Source organism: Eleginops maclovinus, chromosome 11 (assembly GCF_036324505.1).
Source record: "Eleginops maclovinus isolate JMC-PN-2008 ecotype Puerto Natales chromosome 11, JC_Emac_rtc_rv5, whole genome shotgun sequence".
In the NCBI taxonomy this organism is placed as follows: Eukaryota; Metazoa; Chordata; class Actinopteri; order Perciformes; family Eleginopidae; genus Eleginops; species Eleginops maclovinus.
Window position 1 is genome coordinate 21,789,496 of NC_086359.1, and position 17,041 is coordinate 21,806,536.

Below are 17,041 nucleotides of genomic sequence, written 5' to 3' on the forward strand. Positions count from 1 at the left end.
TAACAGGAAGTGAGCTCCACAAGAAGAAAGGAAACCTATCGCGACACAACATCCGTCCGCGGGATTTACTGTTTGAAATGGACAGAGCCAATCACATGCGCGGATTTACTCAACACAGCTCCACTTTATACTTATTGACCATCATTTATTGAATTCTGCTGATTCTCGATTAATCTTAATCTTGATTTTTACAAATGTTTATAAAGTATCACAAGTCAAGATATATATATTTTTAAAGAAAAATGGCCATGTAGGTAAACGTCATTTATAAGAGGTTCTTCAAAAAAATCCATCATTTTATATCTTTATACAATCTATAAATGGCTGCTGTAACAGGCAACTATTGATTCAATACATGCTGGCTACCTGTAATGTTGATTCATAATTGTATTGAAGGTATTAACCAGTGTATAGCAAAGCTTTTATAAATAACAGTGTGGCCCTGAATATGATATTCAGTATCAAAATATGGTCATATGCAGCTCAGTGCCTAATAATCAAACAGATTGGATTTCAATTCTGAAAATTGTGTGACATCTCAATGTACATTGTCGGACTGAGGTTCCTGGAGGCTTGGATCCATTGATGGAGTTCCTACATAACCTAATTCTGTGCAGCAGCTATATTTAGTCTCATTCTGTTAATTAACAGACTCACTAAGATGAGGTTCTTGTTAATTATAAAAGGTAATGACTATAATAGAAATATGAATAACTTTATCACAATAACATGTCGTAAGAAGTCAGCGGAAATCAGAGTATCCACAATAAACTAACACGAGAGCATAAAAGTTCATAAAAGGTTGACTTCATATGTGCACTTACAGCAGCTCAGCCTCACTCAAATGCTTTTGGAAAACAGTCATACTTTAATAGAGGTATAATTTAGATTAAAGCAATGTTAGTGGTAATATCAATTCATTTGATGTTATAGGTAAGATAGTAAATGTGTTAAGGATGCCTTAAAGCTAATTTATGGCCAGTCATCTAATATTCAGATATGACAATGAAACAGCTTGAATATGATCATGCTTATGTTTCCAGATACACTGAGACTAACATTACCCCCGAGCACAGTCATACTGTAAATCTCAAACTTTTCTTTATTATATTAGATGGAAAGACCATAATCAGAATGTTACCGGTTTCAGGATTGGGACTGCTGAGGACCAGAGACTGCACCACCTACAGGATAAACTGTATAACAGAATGTAAGCTACGTCTAAATGATTCAATGAGTGAAGTGAGGGTTAATGAAGATGACAATTGTAGGTAAATTAAAATGTAAAACATATTATGGTGTCTGTTTTATCTAACTAATGCATATTGTGCTTCATATTTTACAGTTATTGTTCATGTCGTGGGGGTTCTGCTATCATTTGAAACACTAATAATTAAAAAAAGGCAAGAAATAAACTACGTTCACACATCGTGCTACTGAAACAAATAATACTGACTCCTGTGTCCTGTGTTTATTGAAAGTATTTACATAAGCAGTGCAAAGGTTGACACTGTATTTACCGTTTCAACATTATTAATTGACGTTTTTTTTTAAACTGTGCAATTCTTTTTCCTGCCATCAGTCAATTAGATCAAGGCACAGATATTTAAAATACAATTTGAACAAACACCCAAGGCAAACTATTAATCGTTACATATTGTTCTTCCTATAAAAAATATTGGCTGACACTAGTTTGTAAAAGAATCTGAAGAAATGGATACACATTAACTTTTTAGTATGTATACCTTAACTATTAACTGGACAAAATTAAGTGTTGCATATTCTGATTAGCATATTAATATTGCATGGGAACATTTCTAATTCATTTGTGACATTAGACAGGCATAAAAGTCTGGAAAGAAGGATAATAAATAACTAGTTAGAAAAATGAAACTTACACAACATGAGAATAACACAATACATAAGACTATGTATTCATGAAGAAACCGAGATATTTGGTCCCAATCTAAAAGCACTGACGTCGGAAGACAATCTGCCAACTTATTTTAATGCACACTATGTCTATATTTTCTCAACATTAGAATAAGCTAACACAATAGCCCTTTAGCTACATTGTTGAATAGTTAACCAGACCACTTAATAAGTTTAAGTCTGCTGTAATTTACATCTTCACAATTGCTTTAAATCAAGGTCTTAACATTTGTAGTGTAGAGGAATGAAGTGAGTGTTCCTATGAAGTGTATAAGGCATACATAATTCACTCGAGTAATATTTAATGTACTTCAAAAATAGTCCAACACTGATTGTAGGTAGGTCGATGAGCAAGACAGTCTATTACTCACATATCAACTCTGGAAGCAGAGTACAATATGGCTGTAGTAAAAGCAATAAGAGAAAGTGTCTTGTTGTAAGCAGACTCTACGATCCCTGTAAAATGTGCAAACACAAACAGACATTTGGTGCTAGTGTGTAACATGGCGTTTCACCCAAAGAGCCAGTTTAGCACCCAGGTCCTTCATGGTGTTACCTACTGATGACTACTGTATGGCAGCCTCTCACAGGTAGTGTTTAGCTTCCGCGACCGTCATGAGTGTCACAGTTGCGTCAAACAAAGGTCTGCACCGGAGTGATGGAGCGTGTGGGGGAGCCGGCACGTTCAGAGGATGATGCTGAGCGATTGGTCACCTCCCGCTGCAACTCGTCCACTCTCTTCTGCAGCTCCGCACGCTTCGCCAGCAGCTCCTTGTAGCGCTGATGAACAGGTTCCTGTAACAACACATGAAGTTGACCTGTAAATCTTAAGTTAAACTCTTCAGTGAAATGCAAACAATTCCCTTTAAAACACTGAAGTCCGATCTAAAGGGGAGGCACCCCGGTAAATAATGTAAAGAATTGTATAAATACATACCACTTGGAGACTTCAGCAGCTGATTACTTACATTAAGTTATGTCTAATTCCATTGTCTCAGTGTTCTATAAATGAGTTTGTTGTTAATGATATATGAATGAGCCCCTCTGCAGTGTGTGTAAGTGCCACTGAAGTGGATATTTCTGGAGTATTACAAAAATAAAACCTTTTTTAAGGAAAAATCTTCAAAGACCTGTATCATAAGTGGATTATTCAAATGTTAGTGAATTATTCACATAAGGATAATATGTTATGTTTAATTACACAACTTTTCATGAATTTGGTAAATTCTTCACGTGCAAATACAGAAAGTGATTACAATAAACTCCTAATTGTATATTTGAATGTTTTCTTTCCACTAGACTGAAAGTGAGAAAAGCAAAAATGCCCAAAATCTCAAAATTGACCATCCATCCATCCATCCATCCATCTTCTCCCGCTTTTCCGTCAGGGTCGCGGAGGTAACAGCTCCAGCAGAGAGCACCAAACTTTCCTTTCCCTGGCCACATCAACCAGCTCTGACTGGGGGATTCCAAGGCGCTCCCAGGCCAGCGAAGAGATATAATCCCTCCACCTGGTCCTAGGTCTACCCCTCGGTCTCTTCCCAGCTGGACGTGCCTGGAACACCTCCCTAGGGAGGCGCCCAGGTGGAATCCTCACTAGGTGCCCGAACCACCTCAACTGGCTCCTTTCAACGCGAAGGAGCAGCGGTTCTACTCCGAGTCCCTCCCGGATGACTGAACTTCTCACCTTATCCCTAAGGGAGATGCCAGCCACCCTGCGGAGAAATCCCATTTCGGCTGCTTGTATCCGCGATCTCGTTCTGTCGGTCATGACCCATCCTTCATGACCATAGGTGAGGGTAGGAACGAAGATGGCCCGGTAGACAGAGAGCTTTGCCTTCTGGCTCTGCTCTGTTTTCGTCACAACGGTGCGGTAAAGCGACTGCAGTACCGCTCCCGCTGCTCCGATTCTCCGGCCCATCTCACGCTCCATTGTTCCCTCACTCGAGAACAAGACCCCGAGATACTTGAACTCCTTCACTTGGGGTAAGGCTTCATTCCCTACCCGGAGTGGACAGTCCATCGGTTTCCTGCTGAGAACCATGGCCTCAGATTTGGAGGTGCTGATCCTCATCCCAGCCGCTTCACACTCGGCCGCGAACCGATCCAGTGAGTGCTGAAGGTCACAGACCGATGAAGCCATTAGGACCACATCATCTGCAAAAAGCAGTGGTGCAATCCTTAGCCCACCGAACTGCAGACCCCCTCCCCCACGACTACGCCTCGAAATCCTGTCCATGAATATCACAAACAGGATTGGTGACAAAGCGCAGCCCTGGCGGAGGCCAACCCTCACCGGAAATCGGTCCGACGTGCTGCCGAGGACCCGGACACAGCTCTCGCTTTGGGTTTACAGAGATTGGATGGCCCTGAGTAGAGACCCCCTCGCCCCATACTCCCGCAGCACCTCCCACAGTATCTCCCTGGGAACCCGGTCATACGCCTTCTCCAAATCCACAAAGCACATGTAGACCGGATTAGCGTACTCCCAGGCCCCCTCCAGGATCCTTGCGAGAGTGAAAAGCTGGTCCGTCGTTCCACGAACAGGACGAAAACCGCATTTCAAAATTGACCAGTGCATCAAAAAAAACGATGTTTTGGCCCAATGTGTCTGGCCTTAAAATGCCTATTGACATACCTGAGGCCTCATGCGAGGGTTCCAGCGGATGTAGTAGCCAACCCAAAGCTCAAGGTGACGTAAGCTTACTACAGGAAACAGCACATGGTTGGAGTAGTTCACATACAAGGGATTGGTGAAGTCCTCCAGCTGGCTGTTAATATAGGACCACAACGACACTGTTCTCTTGGGAATCTCCTGTAAAATAAAAAGGGGAGGTTGACATGACTCTGGATGCAACTCAGACCTCTAACAAAGCTTTGAAAAAAATGCTCTTACCTCCTTCTGCCTCTGCTGTTCGCTGTTGCACAAAAATGTCCCAAACAGGCAGCTGTACAGGTGATCCAGGATGGTCACCAGGAAGTATTCGTTGAACTCAAAGGCAGCAGGAAACTAAAATAAAAACAGCTTCTTTAGTGTCCTTGAAAGACCGTGTTGATCTGAATAATTTAACAACATCAGTCCCATTTATTGCTTACCTGGCGAGTCAATTGCCAGACACAGTCGATGAACTGAATGAAAACCGGTGAGCGGTCGGCGTCTGTGTGGTTCTTATCGCCGTGACCGACACGCTAAAAGAACAAAGGATAACCAATGATGCAACTGATAACGTTACCATGCTCCTGTGGTTTACCGAACGTCAAAAATAGTGTGAGAAAATGTGTTTACCAGCTGGAAGCGGTGACCGAAGCTCAGCCACTCTTTCTCCAGCAGGACCTCGAAGCCCCGGATGGTGCGGTAGTAAGCATCAAGCATGAGCATGGCCAGGGAGGTCAGCTGGCCCGTGCGATCCCAACCGTCGCTGCAGTGCACCACCACTGAAGTTTTCCCAGACTCCACTTTGTCTGCAATACGCAGTGCTCCTGCTAGGATCAACTAAAAACACGTATACAGATTGGTTGTTTTTCTACCTCAAGTTGAGAGGAGATCTGGTATACATTGCCAAATGTTTTTAATGTGTGAGCGAATCAAAAATCAAAAAACATTCACAGTGATGCATCAGCATGCTTACCTTGATGTGCTCAAGCCAATGAGTGGACTCCAGATTGGAGAGCCAATGGGAATCCTCGATGTTGGGGTAGACCACGTCCTTCAGCTTGCGTAGGGACTCTCTCATCACGTGAATGTTGTGAATATCCAAGAACACCAGCTCAGCATTTTGATAAGCATCTTCACTTTCATAACCACCGCCTTTCATCTGAAGAGGAAAAGAAAAAAACACACAAGAGAAGAAATTTAGCAAGCAGAACTAGAGTTTCCCTACATTCTGTAAAGAGATGCTGATTTTCTGTTATTCTACAAAGTATGGATATACCTTGTTGGCAGCAGCGTTGACACTGGGCCTGGCATCAAAGATGAAGAGTTTGTGGGACTGAGCATTAGCATCCATAATAGCCTGTAAGTATTTCTCATCCTCTTTGCTGCGCTTCCCGTTTACTCCCACCATGGGCTGACTGCAGCGCGTCACTGTGGCCTGGCTCTCTGGATGGATCCACGACAACACCTGCACACAGAGTGTACCAGAACATTACCAAAGACAGTCTGACATCTGATGAGGAGAGGTAGGTAGGTTCATGCTGACAAAAGGTCACTCACTGGTATCCTTCCCTTGGCGCGGAAGGCAGCTACTCTCTTCAGCTCTTCGTCTGGTATGTTGACAGGCACCGCCAGGGTTGATGGGTAGGTGTCAGAAACCTCGTAGTGGTCATTTACTTTTGTTACCCTCCAACTTTCATTTGGTATACCCTTTAAAAACACACAAAGAACAAACGTAATAAACTGTCTGTAATATTAGATTAGATTTTTTAAGTGGGGTCGTATGTGTTACTTATTTAGAGGGTGAAAAGAGGTGCTGCAGCACAGACAGTATGAGAGAAATAACTTCATACCACCCTAATTTAAACAAACTCTACAATCTAATTAAGATGTGCCGTTGGATCATGTTGTTTTTAATTACCTGTCTTTTGTATTCCGAGACAGCGTCATACACCTTCCATCCGTTCTCAGGAAACACTTGGCCATATTCAAAGGCAAAGATTTGCTGTGGAGAGTGGGAGAGAAGTTCAGTCAGCAGACGGTGCTGATGTATGGTGTCAGAGACAACAAAGCTTAAAAATCACTCACCAGCCCGTTGGAAACAGGAAACGCAAATTTCAGCAGCACTTCGAAAATGGACTTCCTCAGTGTGTCCTCCAGTTGTTTGTGTGCAAATCGCAGATTACGCATATCCTGCAGATAGGCAGAGCAGCAGGTCATGGACAATCTATGAGGTCAATAACAGGTCTTAACTGTGCTAATGTAGACACAAAGCTTGTTCATAGACTCGCTCTTTTTTTTCTATTATTTGATTTCTGATTCTTTGTGACTGTGCCATCTGAGTTGACATAAGGTTGTTGAATCTATAACCTGTTAAAGTTCTGAATCGCCATATAAAGCAGATTCTACATCCGACTCACCTTGCATACTAGCCCGTATGACACGTCTCCGCGACTAGAAGCACTCCCAATCTTTTCCACACGACTCACCACACCGAGGGGCAGGTCTAACACAAATGATGGTTCCTAGAAACAAACTACGCATTAACACAAACACAATAGTTTGTCGAGAGATGAATACCGCTTTTTTATTTTTCATTCATGAAACATACTCTGTCCATGCATCTGAAGAAAAGCCTGTAGTTGGTAACTGTCACCGTCCCCCTCATTGCTCCGATGAAAGGACAGAAGTAAGTGACATCTTGGGCTACAGAATGAAGAAAAAACTATGTTTACATGCCAAGTACAACACATATATAGTATGTGTTGCCTTTAATGTGTGAATGCAAAGAGAGCACGTACCCATGTCATGCACAGTTTCATTTGGAAGTAACTGAGGCTCTTCTTTATCTGAATCTCTAGGCACCTGGTTAAAAGATAAGATATAAATGATACCTAAAGGAGAACCGCTCTCTTATCCTGAACATATTAAACTTGCTAAGGTAATCATCCTAATTATTATTATTCAAAGACCTGCATTGACTAGTTTGTATTACACAAGAAGGCATACCTTGGCAGCAGGTTTTGGCTTGACCTTAAGAAGGCAGAAAAGAGGAGAGTTGGACATTATTATGAGTAAGTCAAAAAAACAGCATGATGAGGTGAAATGTGTGCAGGTGACTGACCCTGAGCTCTGGGGAGAGCTCTGTAGGGGCGGCCGCAGAGTCACAAGACATGGCAGAAGGTGCTTTGGCCTGGGCTGAGCGGTCAGAACGAGAGGTGGACGTGCTGTGGAGAGATAACAGGACAAACAATAATATTATTAATAATAATAATAATAATAATACATTTGATTTGTAAAGCACCTTTCATTACTAAAAGTAATCCCAAAGTGCTACAGGGGGCATTTTTTAAAATGAATTATTTTTTAAAATAAACAAATTTAATAGAAGGCTTTTTTTAAAGAAAAGTTTTTAGGCAATACAACTTGTCTGAGTAAAACGTAACTACAGCCATTTCCTTCTCATTTTACTTGTTCTGAAACGTCATTTGATTAATTATTAGCCACCGAACAAAAATGATTGCTTAGTATAAACTCTAGCAACTTTAGAGAAGGAAGCGGTGGGAAGTAACTGGGTGAATTTATTCAATACATAGATTTTCAGGAACTTGTTCTTTTCTTGAGTATCTCCATTTTCTGCGGCTTTATACTGATACTCCACAACATCTCAAAGGCAAACACTTTTGGTACTTTAAGAAGCCTATGTTCTAATGCTCGTACTTACGTACTTATGTTAATATTGAATGCAGGAATTTAACTTATAATAGTGTATTGCTAGACTGCTGCTTTGCTACTTAAAGATCTGCATGTACATTCTCCAGCTCCTCTTTGGTATTTTTAACTGACAAGGAAACATTTTAAGTATGAATGAAGTACCTTGCAGGCATCATTCTGGGTTCGTTTTTCCTCAGGTTTAAAGCCTACACGATTTATTGAGTATTCAAAAATCTAGATGGGTGGCATTATTCTAGACTCTGATTTCTTTCGATGGACATTTGCTTACATTTTCACATCGTAATTCACTGTTGGACCTTTTCATTTTAAGGGATAATGGCCGATAATGACAGGCTAGTTAAATGGTGCTCTGATTCACTGTCATCAGGGGTCGTGTCATGGCAGTTTGGGAATCGCACATTCCACTATTTGTGTTTATACAGACACTTCTGAAATGTTACCAAAATAACATTAGTGTTAGACTTGTTAATTCACGTTACAACACTAAAATACACTGTCGTCTTTTAGTTTTAAAAACTTTAAGCTAGCTTAAAAGCATAATGTTGTGGTGGGTTTAGCTACCTGGACAATGAATCAACACTTGGCTGTCGGGACGAGGAGCGCTTCGAGCCCAAGCTGTCGATGCTGCCGCTCTTCTCCATGTTCTCCTGCTTCAAGCGTTAGGGTATCTGGTGGTGTTGGCCCCGAATTATGCTGTAAAGATCCACGTATACACTGAAGAATGTCTTTAAAACCCCGAGCGGAGTTCAGTAAATCCCCACCAACAAAAGGAAGCTGCCATGTTTTCCCAGCAGCCTCCCAAAGCCTGTCACAATGGAGCGATTGTTGGAGCTGGCGCCGCCTGCCGGAGGGATGCATGCTCTATGAACGTTTTGATTTGATTCAGAAACATCTGTTACAGCAATTTGGTGGTAAATGCTTTTTAATGAAATTCCAGGGATTGCATGCAACGCATTTAAACTGTGGATAATATAAAATTCTAATCCTAACTATTTTGAGAAACACAACACGGACAACATATTGCTTTTTAAATTGTCCAGGTTCATTACTGGAATAATAGAAAAAAACCATCACCCAATTTAATGGTGTTTGCGCTTGGACCTAAACATATAGCTTGTTTGCAATCAAACACTGAAGCTTGAAGGTGAGCATTTAAATGTTTAAGATGTCTATCCCAACATTTTAACAATACATAGTATAATTAAAATTAATTGTTGTTAATCATATTCATGTTGGAAGATATGTATTTATTCTACTACAGAATTAAGCAGGTAATTACATGAGTGTGTGAATTTAGTAAGCAGTGAACCCAAACTGAGTTTGTTTTAAAACAGGTATCTTTATGTTGAAAGGCTACTAAAAGCTCCATCAATCTTTAAACAAACTTTTAAAAAGGTAACGATTTTTTATTTAGAAAAATCTTTCCAGGATCATTATATAAATGTACTTCAAGTGGGGATGATCTCAACAGTGCTATACACAACTAGCCTCAATGTTTCGCCTCAAACCAAAGAGGGCAGACAGACAACCTGAAATTATAATTTGCACCTCAAATTAATTTTTAAAATAAATGTATTTATCGCAACTCTAATTTTGTGGATATATATCCACCTTTTTATCCAATAAAAATACTTTTGCATTAAAAACTTTTAGCCTAGGAATTAATTCCTATATATTTCCCAAGGTTTATTAAAGTTATGATTGCATAAAACCCATTCTGTTCAAACATTAAATGCACAATAAGAAATTCTGAAAATAAATTCATTGTTCAAACCCCAAATTTAAGAAAAAGGTAGAATAAATATTAAAGGAACAATGCCCCGTAAGAGATAATTCTTCATAATGACATGGATTTCTTAAAATAAATTCATGAAAGACAACACAGTCTTAAAGTTAATTGAAATGTTTATTTTATTTAAAAAAGAAAAACCTACAGAAAGACAGTTAACAATTTCAACTTTTCATTTGCTTTAATCAGATGTATCTTTCCCACTCATTTATATACAACATCTTACTTGCTGACTGTACAAACACTAATGCATCTGAATACAGAATGTATGTGAATGCCATTTGTCAATCTTGGGATTGAGGGAAAGGAGAGCGAAGACCAAAGATAAGGTTAAAAACAAAACAAAACATGAAGTCTTTACTTTACATATTTCTCCATAAATTTCTTGTGGAACTCAGAGCGCAGTGTGTCATTGATAAAGCGTTTCTCCTTCCTGGCTTCGTCAACTCCTTTGGCGCAATTCTTGAACACAACGTCATCATCCCACCTAAAAAGGTATCAACAAAGTTATATTTACATTTTAGTGGATTAGTGGAAAGTGTGGAGAACATTTTTCTTTAAACACAAAACTCATGTAGTGCATCAATATGTGTCTTTATGAGATACCTTCTCTTGACTCTGAATGTAGTCTGAGTCGGGGCTATCTGCTGTTGCTGCTGCTGCTGTTGCTGCTGTCCTGCCAAATTGATCAATGGATTGCCACTCAAGATGTTCTCCATGCGAATTCTCTCCTCCTCTGCCTTTTGCTCCCGCTCCTAAGTTCGGAAAAGAAACAACATCACTCAATGACATCACATCAGTCTCATCTCAAACATAAATTGTTTCTTCATTTGCCAGCTGTGCAGTGAGCCCAGTTCAAACTTTACTTTGCGCTCTTGCTCTTCAGCCCGCTCCTTCTTGATCTTCTCCAGTTCTGCCAGAAGCGCTGCGGTATCGTCGTCATCGCTGTCTTCATCAGAGTCCTCGTCTTCATCGTCCTACAAAGAACCAGGAATCAATGATGAGGGAGTCCTTATCCCCATAGGTGTGATTTAATATTGCAGAGTATGCACTTACGTCGGTGAGAGGGTCGTCAGCATCAAGGTTGGCTGCTGGGATCTGATCTAGTCTGGGCCTCTTTGAGGATGATGACGAAGATGAGGATGATGTGGTGTGCTCTGAAAAATTAGGGTTGGTAATTGGCTTATATATTTTACATAATATGAGGAACTTGGATAGGAATAGAGGATAGGAGACACGTTTAACAAACATTAAGTCTCGGCAGAAATACCAACCTCTTGGTCCTCTCTCTCTGGTCTTTTCACGTGCAACTACACGCTCCCTCTCCTCCAGCTCCCTGCGGAAGTCACGGGCACGCACTTCCTCTGGGTTATCCTGGGTAGGTTGCCTGAGGATGGGAGAACACAGTTTTATTTCTAGCAAATTTCCACCTTCAGACTGAGGAGATAGGAGCTGCAGTAGGAAGAGTTCAGTAAGAAACATACTAGATAATAATCAGCGATTCACTCAGTGAAACACTGATAATGACACACAAATCCTTCAATGCATCTTTTAATTACTGACCTGTATTTGATCTTGGTGTGACCTGGTAGATCTCGGCTGGAATACTGCTTGGACAGGGCACTTAAATCCCCTCCACCTTCTCCTTTACCTCGCCCTCCTCTGGCCGGCTCAAATGTCGGTCTTGCAGCTGTAGTCATCTTTGATAGCTCTGCAGAAAGGAGAACAAAATATTACATTACATTTTATTTAGCTAACATTTATCCAAAGCAACGTACATTAAGTGCAACACACCTTAGATACAAACTTAGAATAAGCGATATAAACCAACAAAAACCAAGTGATGTTCAGAACAGTACACATTCAAGACCTGAGCACATACAGGGATCGCTAGAAACATCCATTTCCTGACATAAATATCAAGTTGACTTGTCAATAATGAAGCAGCAGTCCCTTCATTTGAATCTAACAACATCTGTTACACTATCCCAAGTCTAAGTGCTTTAACCCAATAGCGCAGAAACTACCCAAAAATCTACCCTTCACAAAACGTCTGCAGGGGAACGGTAAAAGCCCTTCTCCATTTCAGGTGGTATGGTTGTGCGTTATTGTAGATGTAGTTATTTCGTATATCATTATATGAAAGAAGCACATCAAAAAACAAGCTAAGCAATGTATTGCCAATAGGCGTTTTGCTGATCAGACCTTTTAATAACGTTATACTTATATTATGGTCTATGAGACATCTGCCCTCTCTTATAAGCCAAATAAGAGGTTTGATAGTAATGCTAAAGAACAGAAGCTAGCGAGTTATCCACTACAGCTAACAAGTTGCTAGCATGCTAACCTGGACCAACAACGGTGAACAATAAGAAGCCAATGCTAATGTGTCTAACCTGTCTATTGTGTACAGTAAAACAAAAGTAAGCATACTTAAAAACGACTTATATTCATATTATGAGTATTTTAGAAATGGATTTCAGAGAAATAATACTTACGTAGCTGCTACCGCACGAGAAAACCCGAAACAACGCGTGTCGTCACTTCCTGTAGAGACCCGCAAAAGATGCATTCATAAACACTCGGAAATTTAAATACACTCTGAAATCTTCATACTAAAGGATTGTAATGCATTTAAATATAGTTGTCCTATTGATTCCCACATTTTTGTAATTATGATTGGTGAGTTGAATTGTTACTAAAATGCCCAACAACTGCTCTACGGTATATACAATTTATATTCTCTATATTTGATTGTAAGAACAACTAAAATGCCTTCATATGAATGTGCAATATTGTTTTGAGGAAGTGAGGGGGCAGAAAGTGTCAATTAGAAGATGTACTTTTATTAATCCCTTTGGGGAAATTCGAGAATTCTTCAATTGAGACATCCTAGTGTTAGGAGCAGTGGGCTGCCATATGTACGGCGCCTGGGGAGCAGTGTAGGGAACGGTGCCTTGCTCAGGGACACCATGGTAGCACTTGGTCTTTCGGGGACTTGAACTGGTGACCTTCCAGGCCAAGCCCCTAACCACTTTGTCACCACCGCCCCCAAATAACAATATGGATGCTTTGAAAGTATTGTAATGTGAGTGAAATGTAATCATAACAAAAACTTGAAAAATCGGTATTTAAATTTTCTGTATGTATAACACATGTGGAAACTTTGACAATAAAGTGGACTTTGACTTTGACTCTTTCAATAAGGGTCTATACAATGTGCAACCAAAAAGTGCAGATTCCGTAAAAAAAAGAAGAGAACAGATATAAACAAGATAAGATTCACTTAATTGATCCCAATCTAAGAAACAGTTTCCTATTACTATATATGTACAGTGGGGCAAAAAAGTATTTAGTCAGCCACCAATTGTGCAAGTTCTCCCATTTAAAAAGATGAGAGAGGCCTGTAATTTTCATCATAGGTATACCTCAACTATGAGAGACAGAATGAGAAAAGAAAATCCAGAAAATCACATTGTAGGATTTTTAATGAATTAATTGGTAAATTCCTCGGTAAAATAAGTATTTGGTCACCTACAAACAAGCAAGATTTCTGGCTCTCACAGACCTGTAACTTCTTCTTTAAGAGGCTCCTCTGTCCTCCACTCGTTACCTGTATTAATGGCACCTTTTTGAACTCGTTATCAGTATAAAAGACACCTGTCCACAACCTCAAACAGTCATACTCCAAACTCCACTATGGCCAAGACCAAAGAGCTGTCAAAGGAGACCAGAGACAAAATTGTAGACCTGCACCAGGCTGGGAAAACTGAATCTGCAATAGGTAAGCAGCTTGGTGTGAAGAAATCAACTGTGGGAGCAATTATTAGAAAATGGAAGACATACAAGACCACTGCTAATCTCCCTCGATCTGGGGCTCCACGCAAGATCTCACCCCGTGGGGTCAAAATGATCACAAGAACGGTGAGCAAAAATCCCAGAACCACACGGGGGGACCTAGTGAATGACCTGCAGAGAGCTGGGACCAAAGTAACAGAGGCTACCATCAGTAACACACTACGCCGCCAGGACTTAAATCCTGCAGTTCCAGACGTGTCCCCCTGCTTAAGCCAGTACATGTCCAGGCCCGTCTGAAGTTTGCTAGAGGGCATTTGGATGATCCAGAAGAGGATTGGGAGAATGTCATATGGTCAGATGAAACCAAAATAGAACTTTTGGGTAAAAACTCAACTCGTCGTGTTTGGAGGAGAAAGAATGCAGAGTTGCATCCAAAGAACACCATACCTACTGTGAAGCATGGGGGTGGAAACATCATGCTTTGGTGCTGTTTTTCTGCAAAGCGACCAGGACGACTGATCCGTGTAAAGGAAAGAATGAATGGGGCCATGTATCGTCAGATTTTGAGTGAAAACCTCCTTCCATCAGCAAGGGCACTGAAGATGAAGCGTGGCTGGGTCTTTCAGCATGACAATGATCCCAAACACACCGCCAGGGCAACGAAGGAGTGGCTTCGTAAGAAGCATTTCAAGGTCCTGGAGTGGCCTAGCCAGTCTCCAGATCTCAACCCCATAGAAAATCTATGGAGGGAGTTGAAAGTCCGTGTTGCCCAGCGACAGCCCCAAAACATCACTGCTTTAGAGGAGATCTGCATGGAGGAATGGGCCAAAATACCAGCAACAGTGTGTGAAAACCTTGTGAAGACTTACAGAAAACGTTTGAGCTCTGTCATTGCCAACAAAGGGTATATAACAAAGTATTGAGATGAACTTTTGTTATTGACCAAATACTTATTTTCCACAATCATTTGAAAATTAATTCATTAAAAATCCTACAATGTGATTTCCTGGATTTTTTTTTCTCATTTTGTCTCTCATAGTTGAGGTATACCTATGATAAAAATTACAGGCCTCTCTCATCTTTTTAAATGGGAGAACTTGCACAACTGGTGGCTGACTAAAAACTTTTTTGCCCCACTGTATATATTTATTTTACAAAGTTGAACAGACACTGATAACTTATTACATGTTCAGGCCAATGGAGACGTCTCTTGAGTAGGTGTGACATCAGATTTTTAGGATCAATTTCCAAATCTAACAAAGATATTAAGGACAGCTGAACCACGAAACAGCCCAAGAATGCAAGGCCATTAATCTGTTAACCTAAACTATGCGTCGCCAGGGGGAGATTTGTTTTACAGATCACACACATACTTACATGTAATACATGTAGGCACATCATGTGACCTCTTGTTACACATTTGTGTTATTCTTTGAATTCCACAGGAAACCTTGCACATTCCTCTTTGCATTTTTCTGCAGAGCTACTTCTTTAAAATGGCAATCTCTTCCACTTTGAATATAAAAAAATATATTGCACACATTGTTATTATTTTTAAATTGTTCATTTTTTATTATATTTCCTTGTATGTATACTTAGATTTTTTTACTTTTTAATTTTTATATTAGAGTTATTCATTTATTTTACAACTCAATTCCTCCTACAGTGTTTATGTTTGCATCATTGTACACCAAAATCCTTATGTGTGTACATTTTCTAAGCAATAAACCTGGTTTTGGAATATAATAAATTAAGCTCTAAATATAAAATAATTATTCTGCAGTGTACGAGAGATTTGACAGCAAAACAATACTTAGTTCTTTCTCTTTTTTTCATCTTTTCCTTTTTGAATGTAAATGGCATGCAATTGTGTAATATTATGAAGAGGCAGTTAAGTTCAGAATGTACTCTCCGGTTAATCTTCACTGAGCAATACATCAACACTATTCTCATTCAACCATGTCTGTTCTATATGTACTGTACTCTATGTTATGGCTTTGAGTGCATTAGTCTTGTTCTGATAAGGTGCTGTAGGAATGTTTTAAAGAGGATGTTGGCTGAGTTTCCAAGAGGCAAACCTACAGAGGAGGTTCAGCTGGATTCCTAATAAATGATACGTTTTAAAAGGTTTGTTTTTAGATTCAAGTGCAAATGTTCAAACAAAGCCAGGAAAGTTACTTCCTTTCACATTCTCCCAAAAAAACCAGAATAAATCATCATTCTGTGATGTTTGTGTGTGTGTTTGTGTTTAAGAGCCGTATAAAGCCAGCAGATCCTTTTGGCTCCAGGTTCTGATAAGTCTCTCAAATTAAATTAAAAAAAACCCATCTGAAACATCTCTCTACAGACATAGAATAATCCATTTAGTTGATTAAAATGGCTAATTAATTAACAGGAATACATCTATACTGTCATTGTGTAACAATTAATGGGAATGTGTTTGGCAGCTCTTTAGCAGTGCACAATATGAAAGTAGAGTAAGTAAAAAAGGAAATGTAAATTAAATAAAAGCAGAAAAAATAACAAACAAAGACTGAGTTTCTTAAGTTTCTTGATGAGCCAGTTTGAGTTTCACTGGAGAAGATCCAAACGTTTTGCAATGGATGGCTCGGATAAAGCAATTGATAAAATTCTTTGTAAGATCAGGTCTCTCTTGATTCCTTGACAACCCCAATCCGGAACTGCATGTTTGTGAAGGAATACTTTTCTTTGGACCTAAGAGACAAACTAAAATGACTCAAAAAGCTTCAATAACCTTATGAGCACCATATCAGAGAAGCAGTCATTGGCAGTGATGGATAAAAATGTATAAAAAGGAGAAGAAGAATGAGAATCTTCAAATACAGGCCTCAAATATAAAAATATAAAACATTACAAATTAAATTGTCTGGTTCTTTTTTGAGCTCATAATCTGCAGGGTTTCTTTTGCTGGCAAGATTTTGAAAAACACATGCCTGAAAAAAGAATAGTGATTGTGAAAACTTGGCAGCAGTAGAATGTTACATTGCATTGTCCTGGAAACAGATACTATAAAACAATGACATTTTTGTGATTGTAATGAAATGCATCCCACCCACCCAACCTGCACAGCAGCATGCTTCACACCAGCAGGGGGTGGATACTTAAGTGACAGG

The 17,041-nt window shown here is 39.8% G+C and overlaps 2 protein-coding genes across 2 annotated transcripts; both read right to left on the bottom strand.

Moving 5' to 3' along the window:
* Positions 1-1,456: 1,456 nt before the first annotated feature.
* Positions 1,457-9,125, bottom strand: mtmr2 (myotubularin related protein 2). Its single transcript, XM_063894925.1, has 16 exons — positions 8,882-9,125; positions 7,710-7,812; positions 7,595-7,618; positions 7,387-7,450; positions 7,197-7,291; positions 7,006-7,110; positions 6,674-6,778; positions 6,507-6,590; positions 6,146-6,295; positions 5,865-6,053; positions 5,562-5,747; positions 5,219-5,425; positions 5,029-5,121; positions 4,829-4,942; positions 4,571-4,747; positions 1,457-2,727 (listed from the first exon to the last, which is right to left on the bottom strand). The coding sequence occupies exons 1-16, from the start codon at positions 8,959-8,961 to the stop codon at positions 2,566-2,568; spliced, it is 1,938 nt and encodes a 645-aa protein (XP_063750995.1). The 5' UTR covers positions 8,962-9,125; the 3' UTR covers positions 1,457-2,565.
* Positions 9,126-10,207: 1,082 nt separating this feature from the next.
* On the bottom strand, positions 10,208-12,675 carry cwc15 (CWC15 spliceosome associated protein homolog). The gene is made up of 7 exons (XM_063894427.1): positions 12,608-12,675; positions 11,673-11,820; positions 11,384-11,496; positions 11,166-11,266; positions 10,976-11,086; positions 10,716-10,864; positions 10,208-10,596 (listed from the first exon to the last, which is right to left on the bottom strand). The coding sequence occupies exons 2-7, from the start codon at positions 11,807-11,809 to the stop codon at positions 10,467-10,469; spliced, it is 741 nt and encodes a 246-aa protein (XP_063750497.1). The 5' UTR covers positions 11,810-11,820; positions 12,608-12,675; the 3' UTR covers positions 10,208-10,466.
* Between the last annotated feature and the right edge of the window lie 4,366 nt (positions 12,676-17,041).

Excerpts from the sequence above, each read along its gene's own strand:
- cwc15 (XM_063894427.1), bottom strand. The coding sequence starts at position 11,809 with ATGACTACAGCTGCAAGACCGACATTTGAGCCGGCCAGAGGAGGGCGA. Across the intron at positions 11,497-11,672 it reads CACACCAAGATCAAATACAG|GCAACCTACCCAGGATAACC; the intron begins GTCAGTAATTAA and ends TCCCATCCTCAG. Across the intron at positions 10,865-10,975 it reads CTGAAGAGCAAGAGCGCAAA|GAGCGGGAGCAAAAGGCAGA; the intron begins GTAAAGTTTGAA and ends TTCCGAACTTAG.
- mtmr2 (XM_063894925.1), bottom strand. The coding sequence starts at position 8,961 with ATGGAGAAGAGCGGCAGCATCGACAGCTTGGGCTCGAAGCGCTCCTCG. Across the intron at positions 5,748-5,864 it reads TCAACGCTGCTGCCAACAAG|ATGAAAGGCGGTGGTTATGA; the intron begins GTATATCCATAC and ends TTTCCTCTTCAG. Across the intron at positions 4,748-4,828 it reads AACAGCAGAGGCAGAAGGAG|GAGATTCCCAAGAGAACAGT; the intron begins GTAAGAGCATTT and ends TTTATTTTACAG.